Source organism: Rhinatrema bivittatum, chromosome 8, assembly GCF_901001135.1.
Source record: "Rhinatrema bivittatum chromosome 8, aRhiBiv1.1, whole genome shotgun sequence".
Classification (NCBI taxonomy): Eukaryota; Metazoa; Chordata; class Amphibia; order Gymnophiona; family Rhinatrematidae; genus Rhinatrema; species Rhinatrema bivittatum.
The window spans coordinates 229,572,775-229,587,195 of NC_042622.1; the positions used below are offsets into that span (position 1 = coordinate 229,572,775).

At 45.6% G+C, this 14,421-nt stretch overlaps 1 protein-coding gene across 1 annotated transcript in view; it reads right to left on the bottom strand.

Moving 5' to 3' along the window:
- Positions 1-3,588: 3,588 nt before the first annotated feature.
- LOC115097837 (nuclear receptor ROR-beta-like) overlaps positions 3,589-14,421 on the bottom strand; it is a 55,814-nt gene continuing 44,981 nt past the window's right edge. The window contains exons 6-10 of the mRNA XM_029613942.1: positions 12,537-12,669; positions 10,206-10,313; positions 7,004-7,114; positions 6,748-6,860; positions 3,589-5,746 (exon numbers count right to left, since the gene is read on the bottom strand). Of these exons, the coding sequence (XP_029469802.1) occupies positions 5,585-5,746; positions 6,748-6,860; positions 7,004-7,114; positions 10,206-10,313; positions 12,537-12,669 (627 nt within the window). The 3' untranslated portion in view covers positions 3,589-5,584. The remainder of the gene's footprint in view (positions 5,747-6,747; positions 6,861-7,003; positions 7,115-10,205; positions 10,314-12,536; positions 12,670-14,421) is intronic.

Sequence of the window (14,421 nt, forward strand, 5' to 3'; positions counted from 1 at the left end):
TGTCGCTCAAAGAGACATTGACATATTGGTTTCATTTGCTAGGTTAGACATTTCTGCTTTATTAGAAAATTCTCAAGATGATATTGTTGTTAGGGAAACCCTGATAGTAACTTTTGCGCTGGACATGGATCGAGACCTGGTGTGGAAATTACTTTTTAGACATAGATTATCCTACTTTTCAGGAGGAAAAGTGAATGTCTTTCTTGACCTATCTAAATATATGCAGTTGCGGAGAAAATCCTTTTTACAATTAAAATCCCACGTTTTAGACTTGGGGGCTTCTTATTTTCTTAAATTTCCCTGAAGTGTGTAATAGTATATCAAGGGACTAAGTTTATTTTTTTTTTATGATTCTGTAGAATTAAAAAGGTTCCTTGAGGATAAAGGTAATGCGGTGTAGAAATCTAAGTTTTGTTTGTTAATTGTGAATGATTAGCCGAGTTTACAGGATATACTTGCAATTTGTTATCATTTGTTTCTCCAGTTATGAACTTTTGGTTTTTTTTAATGACATTATTTCTTCTTATTGGTTTTCTTGCTTGCTTGTTTTGCTTCTCATAAGAAAACTTGCATGAACTGCAATATTTTGTTGTATTTTTGTTAAAATTCTATAAATAAATAGTTTAAAAAAATACAATTTTTGTTCAGCACACTTTAATTCCATAAAAGACTTTTATTTTCTTCTAGGAAAGCTTGTGCAATATATGTATATATATCTCTATATAACACACACACCCACAATCTATAGTGCTATAGAATACACCTCATTAAAACTGCTTTTTTATACAATATAATTCTTTTTTTTTTTAGGTTTTTTACATTTTTTTTTTTACAAAAAACATTCAGAAAAAGGCCATTGCTATACATTTTGTTTTAAATAAACAGTTTTTCCCCACTGTGCACATCACCAGTTGGCTATAATATGAACAATAATAATATTAATAATAATCTTGCTTTATCTTCAGTTTTGTTTTTGGTTTTCTTCATTTTCTTAAAAAAAATAGAAATGGCAATCTTACAAGACAAGACATTCAATGAGAAGCTGTTTGCTTCTCTAGAAAGAAAACTCTACTCTAGGAAAGAAAAATAAAAGTTATCAATAATTTTTTTTCCTGCTGCCACTGGGCAGGGTTGCCACTCATGACATGTTCCCAGGTTTTACTGACAAACGACTTTTTCCTTTTTTTAATGACACGTGTTTTACTGTCAACCATTCTGTGCACAGCTGGACTTGCCCCTCTATGCACTGAGCAAGTTCTCAACTCGTGAGTACTGCAGCCTTGCAAAGCCTGAGCCCACGGAACCCAAAGACATAGATAGGGCCTCGGCTCTGCATACGGACATGAAATTATTTTTACACAGACATGTCCCTTTTTTTTTTCCCCACTGTCAGTAATTCTCACTGTTGGCAAACCCTGTCACTGATCAGTAGGTGTGAAGAGTGCATCAATTATTATTTCATTTATTTCTCACACTCATAAAAACAAAAAATGACGATGCATTGCTTTGCACCATCATTCACAAGAATATATTTCTGTGTGTGTATACTGTGTATATAAATGCATATATATATATAATATATATATATATATACCACAGACACACACATACAAATATATTATTTTTTATATACCAAATATATTTTTTTGTATACACAGTGCTAAGGTTTCTCTTTATTGTAGTGTATGCATGAAGATGTGTGTGAATCACAGAGTTTTCATCTCTGTAAATACAACACAAATCCTCCACAGAAAGAAAATCAGCTTCAGTTCCTTATTTTTCAAAGGAAATACAGAAACGGGAATAAAATTAAAGGAGGGGGGTCTTGGAGCCAGGGAGAATATATTTGGTGTTTGGGAAGTTGTTTTTTCAAGCCATTCTGAGGCCTTCCAGTTATCTGTACGTGGGTCTTCTGTTGTTTGTTTGGACTGTGTCTACCTTCTAAACCTTCAGGTACTGGAGGCAGTGGACGGAGGAGACAGTGGAGTGGGGGGCGTGGGTGTCGTTCTCTTGAACAAGCTTACATCACCAGACAAAAGGATGAAAATGTAGCTGGCTTGTGATGGCAGCTATAGACAGAACACATTCCTCTCTCCATGGTGCAAGAAATGAACAGGATTTCAGCTGATAATGTCAGAAGACATGGGCTGCAAGTCACAAAAGAATCACAGCAGGCCTAGGATGGAGGTGGGGCCTGGTGTCTCGCTTCAGAAGGTATAGGGTTCACTACCCTTAACCAATAAGCCTTGATGCTTTGATACAAGTGCAACATTGCTCTCCGCTTCAACAGGGGCAAAACAGGGATTTGGATTCAGACAACACCCAATGAGGGCCCTGCCTTTTATGGTCTGGGGAACTGATAAGCATGGGGCATCACTCTCCCACTTTTTGCAGCGGGTGGGGGGGGGGGGGGGGGGGGGGGATGGGGGGGGGGGGGGGGGGGGGGGGGGAGGGAGAAGAGGTATTGGATTCACACAACAACCAAACACAGGCCCTGACTTTTATGGTTTGGGGTACGAATATGCAGACACAAGGAAAAACACCGCAGGACTGCTTCTATGGCCCAAGTCCATAAGCAAAGCACGTCAAGCAGCACGCTCTGAATTTTCAAGCAGGCTCCTCACCCAAGAAAAGAGAAACTTGGGGGTAACCTGCACTGTGTGGCAGATACTGCCACAAGAAGCTTGCTGGGCAGACTGGACGGACCATTTCTTCCGTCATTATTTTGTTACTATGTTCATAGCATTATTTTTTATTTATTTATATATACCGACATTTGATCTCAATTGAGATATCACACCAGTTTACACTCAGGTACTGTAGGTATTTCTCTATCCCCAGAGGGCTAACAATCTAAGTTTTGTACCTGAGGCAATGGAGGGTAAAGTGACTTGCCCAGGGTCACAAGGAGCGACAGCAGGACTTGAACCCTGGTCTCCTGGTTTATAATCCACTGCTCTAACCACTAGGCTATTCCTCCTCCCATTAATGTTTTACCATCAAATGCCAGCTTCCATTTTCTGTTTCCCCTTTTCATCTAACCCCTACATTTCTTCTCTCCCACTTTTTTTTGCAGGATGATTCTGACCTCCGAGCTGGTAACGTACAATACCACACGTCTTGTTGGGAGGCCAGAGAAACATAAAACATGGAGACTGTCTATACGCATCTGAGGAATAATAATTACTGCCTCTAAGACGGCTGAGGGGGGATATGATAGAGGTCATTAAGATCATGAGAGGTCTTGAATGAGTCGATGTGAATCGGTTATTTACACTTTCGAATAATAGAAGGACTAGGGGGCACGCCATGAAGTTAGCAAGTAACACATTTAAGACTAATCAGAGAAAATTCTTTTTCACTCATGCACAATAAAGCTCTGGAATTTGTTGCCAGAGGATGTGGTTAGTGCAGTTAGTGTAGCTGGGTTCAAAAAAGGTTTGGATAAGTTCTTGGAGGAGAAGTCCATTAAGTGCTATTAATCAAGTTTACTTGGGGAATAGCCACTGCTATTAATTGCATCAGTAGCATGGGATCTTCTTAGTGTTTGGGTAATTGCCAGGTTCTTGTGATCTGGTTTGGCCTCTGTTGGAAACTGGATACTGGGCTTGATGGACCCTTGGTCTGACCCAGCATGGCAATTTCTTATGTTCATTTCCTCCTCCTTCTGGCTCTAACTCGTAGAGGACAATTTTCAATGGGGTCTACTCTAGTCAGTTAACCAAGGAGTGCAAATCTCGCCTCAGAGAATGGGTAAATCTAGCCACTAGGTGGCTTGATTCAGCTGCACTAAAAGTGGGCAACTGCAGAGGCATTCCTGGGCTGAGAGGAGGACTTAGCCAAGTAGCCCTGAAATGTCAGCACTATCCTTGGTCACAGGGACAATCTACCACCTACGTCATGGCCAGTTAAGAGTGCCCCTCCACAGGGTTTTCAAAATTGTCCCCTTAGACTGAATTTTTTTTTTCTCATACTCTTTCTAGTCCTTTCACAATGCCAGACACTGCACAGTCGCTGTTCTTACGAATGGCCACAAAAGGCACAATCCTTTGGCAAGGACACAGAATTGATTTTTTATTTCACTGATGGGAGTGGGAGCCAATTCAGGTATAGTTATAGGACAGCTGGAAGGTCAGGATGGCTTTGGTCACAAGACTGGGGAAGTCAGTGTGGTTATGGTCACTGGACTGGGGAGATCGGTGTGGGTTCGGTCACAGGACTGGAGCGGTCAGTGCAGGTACAGTTCCAGGACAAGTGGAAGGTCACAAGGGCCAGACAACTGCCACGCTCACTGAGAAGAGTTGGTGATTTTGACAGTCCAAGTCAAGCTCTGTGCCTAGGGCACCTCAGCCCCTTATTTTGTAGAGTAATAGTACAGAGTAAACCCCTTCTCCATCAATAGGTGCTATGGGTCAGTCTTTGTTGTTTGAATCCAGCCACTCTATGGGAGCAACATTCCACTTAAAAGCAGTGATTTAGCCAGATAACTGATCTCACAGGTTGAAGGTACTGTAGTGCTTTATAATGGAGTGAAGTGGGCTAAACAGTGAGGATAGCAGCTTTACAGTGGAAAAAAAAAAGCCAGCCGGAAGGGGTTGCTGGTATCCCCTGTTCTTGTGGGATTGTGTGCTCCTCCTTTTCTGAGACAGTCACACTTATGGGCTCAAATCAAGAACGTAATTCCTACCCTTGGCTGATAAAACTAAGGAATCGCCAAAGCCAGTCTTCTGCTAAAGGGCACAATGAAGCTAGAGGATCCGGATCATTATTATAAATAAAAACCATTGATCTGAAGCCTCTAACATCATCTATATACGCACATCACTAGTCTTCCGGGAATGCCCCGGTTAATTAACATCTGATTAAGAAATCTCCAGCAATGAGAACCCCTCTGAATTTACAGTGGGGCTCCAGATTAAGAAAAGTTTGAACTGATGACAAATTCAATACTCTTCCACAAAATCCAGAGCCCCTTCCCCAAAGAGCTCCACACAGAGCTGGTACCAAAGTAGTGCATAAGATGTGTAAATGCTGGGTCAGTAGGCGGGGAGGAGGAGAAAGAGAAACTCCGAGGAAGGGGAGAACGGTGACATCCCTCCTACTGAGCACAAGAATCCCCCCATCATCCTCCTGAAGCAGTCTGAGTCTCCAGACCTCTATTCCCTGGCACCCTCACCCACAGCTGCTGGCTTCCGGTTTGAGTTAGCCAGTATTGGACCAGGCCTCGGGCGCCCAACAAAACGAGTGAATTCCAGTCTGCGAAACGTGCTTTCCAAGCATCACCCTCCTGCCTTCCAAAATGCGGCAGGAAAGGAGGAGACCCGCACTCCTCCCAGAATCCCCAGCTCCACCACCGGGTGGAGAGTTGACATTCGCTGGTGAAGGTCACCTCGCTGTTTCTAAGGCGTAGCACATTCAAACGCTACCGTAGCCGGTCTCTGAGGGGTCCATAGCTGCTGGGTTCAGGCCTCTTAGGCCGCCCTCCCCTACTGCATTCCCCTAATTGTTGGGTTTGGGGGGAAAGGAGAGGGAGCAAGGGGACAGAGAAAGAAAAGGTTACAGTCTTTACTCTCTGTCAGCAGCTCTAGCTCTCTCTCAGGTCCGAGTACTGAAGCTCGTAGTTGAAGACCTCCTTGTACAGCGGAGGGAAGTCCTTGGCAGTGTCAGGATGCAGGAGCCGGAAGAATTCCAACTTATCCATGTGCAGACTGCATATAGTTTTCATCAAGGGCAGCTTGGAAATCATCTGAAGGATGAAGACAGAAACACCACAAAACAAGTTATTTTTTGTGTGACAGATCAAATATGTATCAAGAAGGAGGGAGGCTGCAGAGTCTTGGTTCCCAGCTGGAAAGGAACCTCATTTTTCTAGGTAAGGACCAATAATTTGCTTTTGGGGGTAGGGAAGTGTAGCAGGCAATTGAAGGTACAAGCCACTAACAGGCCGATAATGCATGGGTGGGAGGAGTTAAGGGTCCAAATTATTACCTTAAGTCAAAGCATTTGCCACACCATAAGTGTCATCTCAGAGCTAGAGCCACCCTAAGCCAAGGCCTAAAGAATAATACGTTTCCTAAAACAAATCTAAAGGTGCCTTCATGCTGATGACCAATTACTGCCATGGGAATGTCAGGGCTTCTGAATGGGTTATTGTAGACAGAAGGCTCCACCTTCTGCCCCTCTTCTAGTTTACTATGCATGTACAAATTGTCTTCTTGTCAGAAGGAAGAGAAAGAGATACGACTGCATCACCTAGATTATTTGTTAATGCGTTTCACAGTCATGCAGAGGGCAAGCTTCAAAGCCATGTACCTGTGCAAACTGCCCTGCCCAAAAAACTGTGCTCCTCTGTGTGGCTGGAAGCGTGCATCAGCTTGTACGACCTATGCACTTTTGTCTGTCTTAAAGAGGCGCTCCTGTGGGGTCAGGGTAGCACAACGGCACAAGTGCATTCGCTTTGAAAGGTTACCAGCACTACTTTGCATCCCCATGCTCCGCCCCTCCCGTTAGGTTCTGCGGCAGCGGTGGGCATTTGCTATAAAGCACCCATTGTAAATGCAAAACATGGACTGCTCAAAATCACCCCCTTGGAAGTCCACAATGAATCTTCTCCACACATGAGATGCTGCAGACTATGTGCCCTTAACGAGGGGGAAAGGCCAGGAAAGAAGGTGAAATGTTAACCCTCCCTCCCCAAATGTAATGCATTGGGTTGGTTTTTTTTTGCAACGTCCCTGGAGGACTTACCTTGGCCAGAAGGTCATCATTAGCGTGTTTCTTTTGGAGCTCATGCTGCAACGCCAGATAAACCTGCTCCTGCAGCTTCTGCACTTTCCTGGATTCTGTCAGCCAGGGGCGATCTGCAAATCACAGAGAGGCCCAGTCATTCCAGCAAAGATCATTCCTTGAGGTTTCGTGAACAGGACAGAGCAGACGCCAGCCAGAAGGTGGGCTTTCTAACCCCTGGATCACCCCGCCTCATCCATCCCCAGCCTAACAGTACCTGGAGACAGCAGGACGGCAGCCGTGAAGAGTGCAAGCTCCTCGTCCGAGAGTTGGAGACGACACAGAGTCCTTCCCAGCTCGAAGATAGCACTGACCAAATCATCGCAGCCTGGGGAAGACAGGATGGAGAGCTCAGTATTAGAGGCCCAGGAACTAGCAGGAGCAAGCTTCACGCAAGTCCTCAGGGGGAGGGATGGAGGTAATTTTTATAAGGCCCAAAAGGAAGGCAAAAACAATCACACACAAAAAACAAGGGATGTGTGTAAGTGCTTCATAAGATCAGTCCAAATGAATACAGCGTCATTCAAAACTCTTTTAATAATAGCTGGACTGACTCCAATAAACGAGCAGCAGTGTACCAAAAAGGAGTCCCTCGACACCTCTTTTCACCGTAAGGCTGCATTAGGAGGGGCAGAAAACCTGACGAACCTGTTTTTTTGGGGGCGGGTTTGTATTTTATAAAGCACCAAACCAGACTCACAACAGATGAAATCTTTTTTTTTTTTGGCATTTTTGTTCTCTTGATCTAATTCTGCATAACATGCTGGTATGACCTGGTGCTTTCTGGTCTTCGATACTTTAACTGAACCACTGGGCAAGTGCTCAGCTGGCAAGACCCGACCAAAGCCCAGGTAAACTTCCAGCTACAGGGTTTTTGTTCATGCTTAAGGCAGAAAGAGAGCAAATGGCGCAAAGCCCCATGTGCCAACACACTCTCCGCCTACAAATCTACACTACACCAATACAAGTCCTCTACTCTAAAATCAAAAAGGGACTTTTACGCCTCCAAGATCCATAACCTGGTCTTCGATGCCAAAGCACTCTTTGCCTATGTATCTAGCCTTACCCAAATCAACCCCCTGGAAGTTCCTAGCAACCTAGCACAAGCTAAAGCGGAAGAACTAGCTCTATTTTTCCAAAACAAAATTGCCAGCCTTCTAACACAGCTGCCCTCCAATACCACCTCATACTAGACTTCTTTTAATCTCTACTTCAAAAGCACCCGTCTTGAAGCTTTCGATCCCATCTCCTCCACTGAGATACAAGTAGCATTAAGGAGAATGAAACCTTCCTCTCATCCTACGGATCACATTCCTACGAAACTCCTCTTGACAATTCCAGACTCCATTTCCAAAATTCTGGCGGACATCATTAATTGTTCTCTCTCCGAAGGACTCTATCCAGAGGACCTTAAATTGGCTTCTCTCAAACCACTCCTAAAAAAAACCCAATCTGGATCCTAAAGACCCAAATAACTTCCGCCCGATCGCCAACCTGCCCTTCATAGCAAAACTCATGGAAAAATTAGTGAACACTCAACTTTCAGACTACTTAGAAGATAATAATCTCCTGTTCCCCTCCCAACATGGGTTCCGCAAAGCCTTTAGCACAGAATCACTCCTCATTTCCCTGACAGACTACTTCATCATGGGCCTCGACAAAGGACAATCATTTCTACTGATTCTACTGGACCTCTCGGCAGCGTTTGACACTGTCAATCACTCCATCCTCATAAATCAGTTGGCGGCAATAGGAATTACTGGCGCCGCACTTAATTGGTTCAAAACTTCTCAACAACAGAGGCTACAAGGTTAAAATCCAAAACAAAGAATCATCACGTTACAATTCAACCGTAGGAGTCCCACAGGGTTCCTCTCTGTCCCCTACGCTCTTTAACATCTATCTCTTACCGCTATGCCAGCTCCTCTCCAGCCTCAATATAAAACATTTTCTATATGCGGACGATATTCAGATAATAATCCCTGTTAAAGACACATACTTGAAAACACTAGATCACTGGGAAAACTGCCACCAACAAATCAAACTCCTCCTCACTAGTCTAAACTTAGTATTAAATTCCTCCAAAACCGAACTCCTGCTCATCTCTCCCGAGAACAGTAACATCACTTCCACGCACCCCTGGCATCCCACAATCCACGCAACTGAGAGACCTTGGAGTTTTAATTGACAATCGGATGAATTTGAAAGCTTCTATCAACAAAACTACCAAAGACTGTTTTCACAAACTCCAAGTCCTGAAAAGGATAAGACCTCTCTTTCACTTGCAGGACTTTAGAACAATCCTTCAGGCATTAGTTTTCTCAAAGTTAGACTATTGCAATTCTATCCTATTAGGTCTCCCTTCCTCCTATACCAAACCGCTTTAGATGGTACAAAATGCGGCAGCACGAATATTAACAAACACCAGAAGAAGAGATCACATCTCCCCTATCCTAAAAAGCCTTCATTGGCTGCCAGTGCACTTCAGAATTCTCTACAAATCCATCTCCGTTATCTACAAAATCATTCATCAACATACTTCTATCGACCTGCAAATTCCTCTCCTCTTACACAATTCTTCAAGACCTACCAGAGATGCATATAGAGGTTCACTCCAGGTTCCTCCAACCAAAGCCACTAGACATATTACCTTGAGAGATCGGGCCCTCTCTACCGCCGGTCCCCCTTTATGGAATTCCATCCCCCCAGACCTAAGACAGGAACCCTGCCTCCCAACCTTCAGGAAGAGACTTAAGACTTGGCTCTTCAAACAAGCTTTCCCGGACTCCAACTAATGTCCTTCAACTTCAAGTTCTATAATACAACCAGCTCATTTAACTGTTCGTTGTAAATATTTAAAATGCTATTAACCTTTTCTTTTTCCTTCCTCTCCCAGTTTAAGCATCCCTGTTTTTTGTAACTGCTTTCTTCCGCACTACAGTTCCAGTTTGTTTTTTCTTTCTATGCACCACTGTTTTAATGTAAACCAGCATGATGTGATTTTATCATGAATGCCGGTATATAAAAACATTAAATAAATAAATAAATAAATAAATGCTGTGGTGTAATTCTTAAGACTTGTCTCAGGGCTTCCTGGCAGAGGAAGCCCAAGAGAAGATTCTCTGTGACCGGAGGGCTCAGGAGCGAGTGTGAAGTGGTTCAGTCTCAGAGGGAGGGTATGAGGACCACACCTTACACAATGACCCTCCCTTGCACTCAACCCTTCCAACTCTGCCCTCAGCTAATGGCTCTTTTTTTTTTTATTTTTTTTTTATTTTAGTGACATCCCCGTGAATCCCTATACCAGAACATCATGCAAGCAACTACATGAATCCCTCCTTAACTGAGCTTAAAATTTGTTCACAGCGTGTTGTGTTCAGGACAGCTTGATCCAACAGAGAAGAACGAACAGCTCTTACCGAGTGATTTGAACATCTGGATACTGCCAAACTTCCCTTCAAAGAAGACTGTGTTGTTTAAGGGGTTGAAGGCCCGACTCATTCGAATCAGCAGCACCTCCAGGCAACCTAATACAGATTAGATCGTAGCAGAGGAGAGGGGAAGGAGGTGAAAGGCATGAATGTCATGTCCCAGGACAAGGGCAGCTAGCGTTTACATTCTGAATAATAGAAGTTAATAAAAAAAAAAAAAAATATCCCACAGCAAACTTCCGCCCTTCCCAAGAAACAGCAAAATATCCTCAGTTTGTGCATTGAGTGGCGAGCAAGCAATATTTCAAGAAAAGAAAAAAAATGGGCAAAGCGTACCGAAACCCAACTAAGAATCTAAAATGTTAAATTATTGCACAGGAGAAACAAGGGGAAAAAAAAAAACAAACTACAAGGAAGAAAAGGACATTCAGGTGAGAACAATGAGAGAATCCTTTCCAGCAGAATTTGTTTGTCCTGACCTCACCTGATCAATGAGAGAGAGCAGGAGGGCTGTGGGTGAATTTTAAGGCCTGCGCGCGTGTGCCAGCTCGCACACATGGACGCGGCGATTTTATAACACACACACACGCGCGCCTGTCACAAAACTGGCCGTACGACTTTATACTGATGCGTGCATGTGCAGGCAAATGCCGCCTCGATCGCGTGAGTGGGGAGGGGATTTTAGTAGATGCGTGCGCCGACGCACTTACCCGTTTCCCCAGTTCGTTCCCAGTTCACCCCAGTAAAAGGAGAGGACTTCCTAAACCCCCTAGCTAGCTTGTCACCCTTTTCCCCTATTTGCCCCGAGCCTTAAAACCCCTCTGACTAGCCTCAGTTTTTTTTTGTTTTATTACTTTCACGCCACCCACAGCAGAAGTAAAGTTATGCAGCAGGGGACCACGGAGCGCGTCTGTGCGCATAAATACAGAATTCGTGTCACAGGCTCAGCCTGCCCACGCCGCGCCCCTTTTCCGAACTTTCTGATATGTACGCACACTCGTGCGGTTTTTTTTTAATCTGCGCGGCGCGCCGGAGTCGCGCGCGCGTAACTCTCGGCTTTGGTGCATGTGGGGGCTTTTAAAATCCGCCGGACTGCGAGATGCCAACGGTGCTGGCTCATTTGGACCGACCGTTCTAATACGTGAATGCCGGGAGAGTTCTGGGGGAAGCAAACGCAAAGGAACGGCAAGCCCAGCAGCCGGCACATAAAGCCAACAGGAAGAGGCTTGGCATGCAGCTCTGAACCACTCAGCTAATCTGGCGCCGGGTGGAGGACCCTAAGCAGGGCTGTCATCTCCATGAAAGCGGCAGCTTGTATGGCCCCCCCCCCCCCCCCCCTTCACCTGCCACGAAAGCGATCAGGGAGCGGCCCTGGAAGCATGCGGAGCGCCACAGAGGGGCTTGCAGGAAGCTTCTCCTACTGCACCCCACGCCCCAAACCATGGAGAAAATAACTTCAGCTCTCCGAGGACAAATCTGCCCTGGGTAGGGAGCCACAAGGAAGGGAGGAACACTCAAGCAATGATCCCTATGGCACAACAGAAAACAATACCCTGCCCACGCAGAATTACTGCTGCAGTCGGCTAAAATGTATTTGGAATATCCTAAACCTCGAGGCGCTGGTAGAGATGGGGGCCCCGGGGTGGGGGTCAGGACAGAGAGTGGCACCCCTGGAGCTCCATCCACTCTCTCCCTTCCCTGACTCCAACCATCCACAAGCGCTTAATCTCCCTGTTCTCAAAGCTGAGATTATAAAACGCTTGTAAGCATGTGAAGGATAATTTATAATATAGTGCAAAAGTGTGCTATACGAATGAGAAAGTTACATAGTCGGGAATTGGGAATTACTGCCCTGGTTCAAACTGCACTCTCTGTTTAGACGGTGCTGGTTGTTGCTGGGCTTCTGGTATTGGTGGAAAGGGGGGGGCGGGGATTTGCCTTTTCAGAAGGATGGGCGGGAGAGGGGGAAAGGGGAACTGGATTCAGGTGACAGCCAATGCTTGCCCCTGACTTTTATGGTCTGGGGTACTGATACGCAGACAGGCCTGCTTCTATGGCCAAGTCCAAAAGCAAAGCACGTTCAAGCAGCAGCACTGTCTGAATTATCAGGAAGGCTGCTCACCCTGTAAAAATGTTGCTAGCAATAACGTTTATTATGGCTTTGACACCCTTTAGTGTTACTATATACCACCCTTCACATAAGGCTTGGGGGCAGCCTGCATGGAGCGGCAGTTACTAAGATAGGAAACTTGCTGGGCAGATGGATGGGCCATTGGGTCTTTTTCTGCCGTCATCACTGTGTTACCGTGAGACACGCACCTGCTTTCAGGAGGATGATTTGGTCGTTTTGACACAGGTCCATGAAGCCGTCAATGCGCTTGGCAAACTCCACCACGTACTGGATGGCACTGGAGATGTGCTGTGCACACTGCTGCCAGAGGAGCTCGCAGGACTGAGGAGGGAAGGGAGAGAGAGCGCTTCATCAGCGAGATCAAGAACGGCACCCCCTCTCCTTCTCCAAATCTGTGACACTCCACGCTGCTCCCACCCCTCCATTTCCAGATCCATAACGCTCTCCACTTCCACCATCCCATAGCGATTCAAATTCCCAGAGCTGCCAAAGTTACCCACTTCTGGGAGGAAGCTTTTAGACCTGCCCTGGATTTCTAATAACCCCACCCATGCATTATGGAACCTGCAGGGCTGATTTCAATGGGTAGACTAAACTCCCTTTGGGATGTAAGTTCAAAATCAGGACTGGCCAAAAATTCTCCCTCCTGGAACCTGGCAGCTCTGAACCCCTTCCCTCCCCATATCTACAATCCCCTATCCCCACCACTGCTACCCTCCCTCTACAGGTATGTAACCCTCCCTCCTCCCTCTGCCTCCACCACCCCACCCTTCTCCCAGTTCCATTTTTCCTCTCTATCAGGCCAACACAATACCGGGTGCTCAGGTCAGCGCGCCACTTAACACGTGGCTGGATGTGCGTTTTGGCCCTGCTAGACTAATGCCTGATGCAATACCGGGAACAGCGCATCCAAAACGCACGTCCAATCGTGCGTGTGGCTAAAAGCGCTCGTCACATGCAAATTCCATGTAGATGAGGCTTAGTAGCTATTACCCTGCAATGTCAAAAATTGCCGCGTGGCCAAGGTGCCCATTTTAACGTGGCAAATTTAACACCTGCTAAAGCACGCTGCTCTCAAGGGCTCACGAAAAAAAAAAAAAAAAAAATCCTGCTTTCTGTGATTTCTCCTGTTAGTAACGTTGCGATACTAAGTAAGAGGAAGCAGAGAAAGCAGCATCTCCAAGTTCTGGGCCGATTGAAGGAGTGAATAAATTAATATTGAGTGACGGGCACTTCATTTATTCACGCCTTCTCGTACCGCCGATTGGTTCATTCACTGTCACATGTCAGTGAAAAGGACCAATCGGGTACAGCCCTGCCGGGGGGGTGGGGGGTGGGAAGGGCGCTCTGGCCAGGCTGTGGTGGATGCACAGCCACTCTCCTGGGCGCCCGAGGCAGAGCGCTAGTGACGCACAAATTCTCCACTGCCCGTCCCTGCATAGAGCGCTCAGGAGAGGCTGATGTGCATGCATTCAAACAATTAGTGCCCATTTTCGGTGCACAATTTTTTACACGATGATATTGCATTGGCCTGCAAATCTGATCACTCCTCCCCCCTCAACACACACACATTTCCATCACCTTCCTGTGCAGACCAACACTGTCTACCTCAAAGCCATACAAAAATGGTGTAGGATTTTGTAGATTGGGAAATTAATGCAATGGTTGATAATGGGAAATAAGCCAAGTAAAAGGAAATCTGACCTTCATAACTATACTCTACATTTACGGATGAAAATATAGAGTATAGTTATGAATGCCTCTGTGGCTACTGCACGGAGCGGCAGTAGCCACAGAGGCATTCACGGAGCGGGATGCCAGTGGCCAGTAGTTGGTGTTCCACCTTCACGGAGCGGAAGGATGGAGGGCTGCTATCTCCAAAAAATAAATAAATAAATAAAACAAAACAAAAAAATAAAAACAGGGGTGGGTAAGAGTATGGGGCAGGGGGGTGGCCTGCTTGTTGCAGCGGTTGCTACCCCCAATTGAGCTGGATGTCACTTGGATGCAGATACAGAGCTGCTCTCTAGATTGAGTGGAGGGGGATTAGGGCTGGAGGGTACTGGAAGCCAA